The sequence below is a fragment of the Antechinus flavipes genome, chromosome 3 (genome assembly GCF_016432865.1).
Source record: "Antechinus flavipes isolate AdamAnt ecotype Samford, QLD, Australia chromosome 3, AdamAnt_v2, whole genome shotgun sequence".
NCBI classification, from domain to species: domain Eukaryota; kingdom Metazoa; phylum Chordata; class Mammalia; order Dasyuromorphia; family Dasyuridae; genus Antechinus; species Antechinus flavipes.
Window position 1 is genome coordinate 50734393 of NC_067400.1, and position 8923 is coordinate 50743315.

At 41.7% G+C, this 8923-nt stretch overlaps 1 protein-coding gene across 2 annotated transcripts in view; it reads right to left on the reverse strand.

Moving 5' to 3' along the window:
- TRPC1 (transient receptor potential cation channel subfamily C member 1) overlaps positions 1-6947 on the reverse strand; it is a 68107-nt gene extending 61160 nt beyond the window's left edge. Inside the window, exon 1 of one of the 2 annotated variants that reach the window (XM_051983337.1) lies at positions 6464-6947. In XM_051983337.1, the coding sequence (XP_051839297.1) occupies positions 6464-6947 (484 nt within the window). The remainder of the gene's footprint in view (positions 1-6463) is intronic. The other variant, XM_051983339.1, reaches the window with a different exon arrangement.
- Positions 6948-8923: the final 1976 nt, after the last annotated feature.

Below are 8923 nucleotides of genomic sequence, written 5' to 3' on the forward strand. Positions count from 1 at the left end.
AACAAATACTTTAATGCTCTATGGGTAGAACTGTGCACTGGTCCGATTATTTTGGAATACAATTTGGAATTCTGCCCCCCAAAACCTATTAAACTGTGCATATCCTTTGAATCAGTGGTATAGAGTTCCAGGGATCCTCAAACTTTTTAAATAGGGGGCCAGTTCACTGTCCCTCAGACGGTTGAAGGGCCGGACTATAGTAAAAATAAAAACTTTGTTTTGTGGGCCTTTAAGTAAAGAAACTTTATAACCCTGGGTGAGGGGGATAAACGTCCTCAGCTGCTGCATCTGGCCCGCAGCCGTAGTTTGAGGATCCCTGGTATAGATACTCGTTCTATATCTCCAAAAGTTTTTAAAAAGAGAAAAAGGATCCTAACATACAAAAATATTTATAGTAACAAAGAATTGTAAAGTGAAGGGATACTCATCGATTGTGAAATGGCTGAACAAATTATGTCATATGAATGTGATGGAATATTAGTGTCATAAAAAATGATGGCGATGGTTTCAAGGAAAAAAATCTAGGAAGACACATAAAAAGGTGCAAAGTGAAGTAAGCAGAACTAGAATAATTTATATAATAACAACAATATTACAAAGATAACCAATTCTAGGACTTGGGAACTTTGATCAACACAATGATCAACCACAATTGCAAAAGATTTATATTGAAACATGAACTCAGTGCACACTGAGACATCTTTTCTTTTCTCTTTTTTTAAAGACAATGTAAGAATTTGTTTTGTATGATTACATATGTTTTAATGAGTTTTGCTTTTCTTGTCTTCTCAATGGATGGGAGTGGGGAAGACAAAGAAAAAGAATTCAAGAGTTGAAAAGAAAAGAAAAATGAATTTTTAAAAAATAGTCAAGTAGATCTTATGAAAATATTTATACTTTAGGCTTCTAGGTAATCAAATCTTTGACCTTTTTAATTTCTTGAATATGAATCATATTTTTGAACTTTATTTCTGATGTATTCCCTTTTGCTTGCCTTCACATAGTATATACATTCACAAAGTATATACTTAATTTGGATCTTATCATATTCTTCATGGAATCTAGGTGAAGTACTACTCAGGCAAATAAGAATCCAAATCTTGCCTCAGTCACTCAGGGCAAGTCATTTAATCTCTCTCAGCATTAGTTTCTTAATCTATAAAGTAGAGATAACAATAACACTTACATGACAGGACTGTGAAGATCAAATGAAATATTTAAAGCATTTAGCAAACCTTAAAAATAAATATATACATATACACACATATGTGAGAAATGTATGTATGTATATATAGAGAGAGAGAAAGGGAGAAAGAGAGACAGACAGACATAAAAGAGAGAACAAGGGAGAGGGGGAAGGGAAGGAGGGAGAGAGAAAAGAAAGAATGGAAGTTAGGAGAGAGAGAAATGAATATGTATATGGTATTATCAATATGCTTTTTACTTCTTCATCTGTAACAAAATATCACTGAATTTGAAAGCTGGATGTCATCTTAGGAACCATCTAGTCTAATCTGTATGTAGAAAAAATCTTTACTGTAACAAACCTGACAAGTATTCATTGAGCTTCTTCTTGAATACCTGCAAAAAGGGGGAAACTCACTCCTCCCCTTCCCCACATACACCTCATTGAAAGTAAGTCATTCCACTCTGGGGCAGTTCTACTTGTTAAGGAAGTTTCTCTTGATGTTAACTAAACTGAAACATTCAACCATTATTCCAAGTTCAATCATCTGAGGCCAAACAGAATAAATCCAATCCCTGTTCCATCTGAAAGTCTTTCAAATATAGTCATCACAGATAAATTAAATAATTAAATAAAACTATGCGCCAATATGTCTTTATGGTCTGCTTAAGATTATTTTGATGCAAGGAAAAATGAACAAATGTTTCATAAAATTTGGAATTTTTGCATTTAAGATGCTATAAAACCACCTTTTTTATGGGCCCCTGAAAAGTATCTGAGAGCTATCCTTACATTTATTTTTAATTTCTTTATGCTTTTTGGTTTCATTGAAATCAAGAATGTTGATATAAAAGTGGCTCAGTTTCCCGAGTAGCATGGTTCACGTTGTTCAGTGGCTCACTGCTTACTAAACAAAGATGACATACCAGAATTACCAAATTAAATTTACATCTGCAGACATTCTGCACAATTCTGTAATTTTTACCATCTAACAAGTACCTTATTCTGCTCTATGAATGCTTTAGGGGGCAGTAAAACATTGAGGACTATTTTATATTTTAATTTGTTTCATGATGTCATTATCAGAAAATGGATTACCTGATGTCCAATTTTCTTAGTAATGAATCCTATTTGGGCTGATTTTTGAAAAGCCCTTCTAAAATTCTGAAGTCAATGATTTTTCCACCACAATTTATCTTTCCAATGAAATCAATTAATTTTGATTCATAAAATTCAAGAAGCTCCAAAATCTCTTCTATAGACTAACTATCTCAGTTTGGAACTAAATGACCATCTAAAGCTGTACTCCTGGGCAGATTCTATTCAGGTGTCCCTATATAAGATATATCCACATTCTTATATTATTCTACTGATCAAAGTGTAGATCCCTGGCCTACTTCTTCTGTGAGGAAGCATCATAGTATAGTGCAAAGAAGAGGGTATTTCATAGGTTTGTATTTCACTAGTTTTGAATTCTAACACTGTCATTTAATTGTACAACATTAATTTCTATGGGTCTCTATTTTCCCAACTATAAAATAAGGGGGTACCTTTCAGTAATAAAGTTATCCTAATTTTTCTACCTCTGTTTTTGCTTTTGTTTTTTACTTATGGTTCCATTCTTGTTTTCACTAACTTAATTAAGTATATTCAAAGGTGTATTACTCCCTCCACTGGCATCTGTGTAACCGTAACCCCTATAGTAAGGATAAACAAGGGTAAAGAGAAATTCACCACCTACTGCAACCAAGAAATTGTGTTCCAAGAGTTCTCAACAGGGAAAATTTATACAAGAAAGGTTTATTACAGATTGAAATGATTCTTTGAAGAAGAAAAAAACAATTCCCTGGACACATATTTGCTTTGATATTATGAATATCTTACTTGCTTCTCTATCTTTACTATTTAAATTTAATTCAAATAAACCAAAGCTCATTTTTCAGAATAATAAACAAAACAAGTTAAAAACTGTGACTGTGATTATGTTGTCTTTCCCTAAACAAATGGTTTTGAACATGTTCTTTTCTGACAAAGAAATGTGTGGTCCATGCTAATGAGAGAATTTAATCTAGAAATGTTCATCTTTGCACTGGAAAGAGTACTATTTTATGTGAAGTGACCATTCAAATTATAGGTATTTTAAGTAGATTTTCACAATTTTTATTTAGTGAGGATCTAGGACTCACAAAGTTTAAAAGGAAAAAGTGTATGGCTATATTTCAGTTACATTTTAATGAAAATTTAGTTGTTAATAATTGTACAAGATATACCATTTCTCCAAATTAATTCCAAAGACAACTTAAGTGTTTTTTAAAAGTCTTAAATATAGAAAATCATCTTTTCAAATTTTAATTTTAAGTCAATATTTAAGTCATATGTATTTGTATATTTTCCTCTAAAAGGCAAACAATTTTTACAAGGAGTTTTATCAAAATGAAAATTTTTTTCTAAATTTAATCACCACTTAATCACCACTATCACATAAGCATGTAAACTATAAAAACTATACCTTCTAAAAATGCTGATTTTCTTCAGTAATATACCAGATCCTGAGGCAAATTATATATCTAAACAATTCAAAATGTATGTGTTAAAACTTATGGTATTTCATGCCAATCAACTATTCATGTTAAGGAAAAAAATTTTTAATGAATTTCCAGGGGCAGTTACATGATGTAGTGGATAGAGTACAAGCCTTGGAGTCAGGAGGACCTGAGTTCAAATCCTATCTCAGACACCTAACACTAGCTATGTGATCCTCGGCAAGTCACTTAACCCCAACTGCCTCACAACAAAAACAAAAAAATAATTTCTTGCTGCTAGAGGATATTCCTATATGAAAGACCTTTCTTGGTCTTTTAGGTTAAACAAATCAGTAAAATAAAAGCAGACTGCTTGCTACCACCTGAAATGCGGGGAAAAAAAAGAATTTAGCCAATTCCTCCTCTACTTTTGCCCAATTTGCTTCTCACTTTCCTTATTTTCCTTAGCCTGAGAATAAAAGAACTAATGCAGAAGATCCCTCATTCTTTGCCTGAAGTGGGAAGTACTTTAAGCCACAAAATAAAAAACCTAAAAAGAAAAACCCAATAAAAATATAACCTTTCTAGACCCTTAATCATAAAGTCCTTGAATTGAAGTTTTTATCCTAAATAACAATGAAATGATTGAAAGTTGAATTGTTAGGAGATTAAAATTACAATAACTTTTGCCACTTAGATTACTGAATTGATTTGGGTATTAGAAAAGTTTAAAAAGACAGGAATGCCCAAGTGCTAGAATATGCTACAAACTGAAAAGCCCAAGTAATTTTTCTCCACTTCAGAATGGAAAATTAATCAAGGAAAAGAAGTTATGGGGATAAATCTATTGTATCCAATCTATTGTATGTGTATGAAAATACATTAAGTGATGTGAGTAAGTGTGGCTACAAGGGCAGCTTTGCATTCCCCTTCCAAGTAATGAAAAATCTAACAAATGGTCTTAAAAAAGCAAAGGCTTTAAAGTTTTAGCAGCTGTTACGGTTTCTAAGTTTCAGCTTTTTCCTCCCTTCCTCTCCAATGTGTCTTTCAGGACCATCCTTATTCTCTCAAAATAGGGAGTGCATTAACAAGAAATTCATTGCTCTATTATCTGGTCAGTGCCTCAAGGAGCAAACTGAATTATAGAGCTTGGCAGTAAAGGGAAAGTCAAGGTGTACATGTCATTTAGGTAATGACATCTACACCTAAGAACAGACATAAAGGAAGCTAAGCAAAGTGCCATCCAATAGCAGGTGCTACATTTGCAGCTGCAATCTCTCAGAACTGTTTCAAGCAACTTTATTTCCATAGGAAGAAAAAAGAATGCCACTTATAATAAGATCCAATTTTCAAATATATTGCAACCTCTATAACTAAAGTTTTCATTGTAATACTTATCTAAAGACTGATTCAGAACTTAAAACTTAGGATAATTCTAAGGAAGTAAGCTAAGTATATTCTCTGAAATATTCAGAACACAGAAAACCTACTGCTAATGGAGGTATAATTGTTTCAATATAGTTATTAATATTTACCTATATATTTCAGTGAGTCTATGTAAATCAAATCATAGTTTAAACTAAGTGGGATTGACTATTAAAGAAATCCATCATTCAACCTTTTTGCAAAACAAGGAATTCATGCATAATGAAATAATATTTATTAGGGTAACTACTTTGTAACAGTGTTTAAAGTCTAGATGTTTCTTTGCCAGATTTCTGAAAGCATATAACGAGTCTAAAGAAATTTAAGTTGCTATTTATTTTCTCTGATATATAAACAAACCCACCCTACTTTTCAAATATTAAACAGCTTCCCACTCTTTTGATGACCTCCATCACTGGTAAGTAAGGCTATCACATTTAACTTTCCAGAAAAGAAATTTACAAAGATGAAAACAATTATAAAATACACTTTCCTCCAAAACCTAATAAAAATCGATTCACGAAACTTATAGAATAATCCTTTTTCAAATAAGAGATTATTTAGTCCAACCCTCTTTTTTTAATAGAGGATCTAAGCGATAGGGAGGTGGAGTCACTTGTCCAAAATCATACAGCTGGTGTATAACAGCAGGGATTCCAACCCACTTTCCCACTGAACTAAGTTCAGTTTTTGTATTTTTGTTCTATACTTGTTTTAGACACTCTGTCTTCCCGAACCTTTGCTTTTGAATCTCTCCTAGGAGAGCTTTCTCAAGAACTAGATTAAGAAATTAGTTCGCAAGAAGGGCTCCATTCATCAACTACAGTTAGTTGGACGTCCCGCAGAGAAAAGCAGACGCTGCCCATTACCTCTTCCCTTCATTACCCCCGAGGCTAATAAGGGTCGGGCCGCAGAAGCTGCTTGGGAAGGGGGAAAGGGGAAATTTTGATTTAACAGGGAGCAGGGTACTTCAGTGGAAAGCAATGAAGCTTTACAGAGGAGCTGGTTAGGAATTCTAGTTCTGTCACTTAATTCCGGGACATCGGGCAAATCCGTAAAGCTCACGTTCTCTCCGTCAGCTCCCGAATGCAAGCCCCCCACTTCCATCGGCCGGACCTGGCTAAATGGGTGACGGGACAGACGGTTTCTTTCCGTGGGGTCTCAAGCTGGAGGAGGGGCTTCCCCTTCGGGGCACTGAGGCAGTTCGGAGGCTACTTCGGGGGCTGCCTGGAGCAAAGAGCTCGGTCCCGATCCCCTGGGGGCGGGGGGCGGGGTCTGGGGCTGCCCGGCCCGGGTCCGAGTGGGGGCGGGGGCGGGGCCCGGCTCTCACCCTTGTCGCAGGCCAGCAGGAAGAGCTTCTCGTCCAGTGTGGTGTCCTCCTTCACCTCCCGCACGTCCTTCAGTGCCAGGAGCCTGGTCGGGGAGGAGGACTCGGAGGAGCCCGAGAGGTCCGAGCTCTGGTACAGAGCCGCCATGATGGCGGCCCATGAAGGGGGGGATCCGGGGGGTGGGGAAGGGGACGGAGACCGGGACGGGGAAGGGGACGGGGACGGGGAAGGGGACGGGGACGGAGGGGGGACTTCCTCCGGCCCCAGCCCCGACCCCCACTCCGCCCCGTGGCTGGAGAGAAGCTGAGAAGCTTCCACGGTCCCCTCGTGGCGCGGCTGCTCCGGAGCCACCGGCGTCAGTGCACGAGCTGCGAGAGCTCCACTGACAGGCGACCGTCCCCCACACCCGCCAGCTGGGGATGGGAAAGCGCATGCGCGGCCCGGGGCCGGACGCCCCTCCCTCCCCATGCCCATCTCCAGCCCCATCCCCACCCTCTGGGACGGCCCGAGCGAGCGGGGCTCGAGGGACTCGGCTGGGGGCTGGGATGGGAGAGGCTCGGGGGAGGGTGGCACGCGACGCGGAGTGGATAGGAGGGCGCACTGCGAGGCTCTGGGAAAGAGGGCAGGGAGGCCGGCGCGGCGCCCGGTGTGTGGGAAAGGGAGCACGGGAGCGGAGCCCGGGATGCGGGAAAGGGAGCACAGGCGCGGAGCCGGGGATGCGGGAGCGGGAGTACGGGCGCGGCGCCCGGAAAGGAAAAAGAGCACCGCGCGCGGAGACCAGGATGAGGGGAAGGAAAGGAAGCCCAGACGCGGAGCCGGGGATGCGGGGAAACGAAAGGGAGTACCCCGCGGAGCCCGGGATGTGGGAAAGGAAGTGCGCCCACAGGGGAAAGCGGGCAGAGGGGAAGCAGCAGGAGTTCCAGGGAGAGCAGTGCGAGAGGGCGCAGCCAGGAAAGGTGGGGCAAAAGAGGGGCTAGTGCAGCGGAGAAATAGTTCGGGTACGGGGAAGGAGGTGGTAGGGAGAACGAGGGTCAGGGAAGTGGGGGGAAGAGAGCTAGCTCGAGAAGCGGGGGAGGAGGGAGGAGGCCGGGAGAGGGGCGCAGGGGATGGGGGAAAGGGAGGGGCAGAGCAATGGGGTAAGGAGCTCAATTAAGGATAGAGAAAATAGCGAAGGGAACATGGAGATGGGGTGGGAAAGGAGCTCAACAGGGAAAGGAGCACTAGGCTGCAGGAAAAGGGGGGCAGAGAGATGAGCCCGAGGAGCTGGGGGAAGGGTGGGAAAGGAGCGCAAGGGGAAAAGGGGAACCGGGGATAAATGCGAAGCAAGGGAAGAGGGAGAATCAAAAGCTCGGAGTAGGAGCGAGGGGCAAGGAGACCCACGAGGACCTCAAGGGGGGCTAGGAGAAACAGCTGTCATCGAGGTACAGGGGAGGGGGGGCAGGGCGGCTGGAGGAAGGAGGCAGGGAAACAGGGCGAGGCGCGGGGGGGGGGGGAACTGGGAAAAGGGGCCAGGGAGAGAAGGGATATGGGGGGAGGAGGATCCGCAAGGGGGAGGGGAAGAGTGCCTGGGGCAGTGGCGAGGCCGGCGGAGCCAGGAGCAAGAGCTGGTGCGGTCGGGCCTCGGGTGCTGCTCTTCAACTCGCTCCTCACGTCATCCTCGGTCTCCCGGGAGCGTCGAGGCCGGACCCGACTTGCAGCTATGGTGGCCGAGGAGGGCACCTCGCGTCTTCTCTGTAGACGTTTAGAATGAAAAAACAGCCTCACTGTGTAGCTGGAGGGAGGTTGGAATAGGAAAACCTGGGTTCAAGTCCAGTCTCTGCTATCACCTGGCTGGGTGACTCGAGGACAGACCCTTACCCTTCCTAAACCTTAGTGCTCTAGAGTCTAGTCTCAGATTTAAGCTTCTGATCTGCCTGGGTCTATGAAATTTAGGTCCATACAGAAAAAAGAAAAGGGCATTTCTACCCAAAAGGGACCTTTGCATTTCAGGCTAAAAGTTTAAGCGATGGAAAGGGCCCTGGAAGCTTTGGCGTCCACCTTTCGCATTTTGCTAATCAGGAAACTGAGGCCAAACATGTTTAAGTGACTGCCCAAACATCACACGGCCACTGTCGGAAGCCAGACAGAAACTCGGGGCTTCCTGATTCCAAATCCAAGGTGCTCTCCACAGATATTTTCCTGATGACTTTGCACAAGATTATGGTGATTATAATGAACTTGAGACTAAAATAAATTCAAAAGCATCTTTTAAATGCATCTTATGTGCAAAGGACTCTAGAGGTGGGGGAGTCTAATTAGAAAAGTAAAGCAGAGTTCTGAAGTTAAGACTAATGAGGGAGATACAGGGTCCGATCTGGTAATTTAATCTTGGCCAGTTTTTTCCCTGCTATCACTTCCCAACAACTACTAACAGAATTCTTATAATAAAGAAGAGTTCAACAAAATCAAAGAATGACCACATC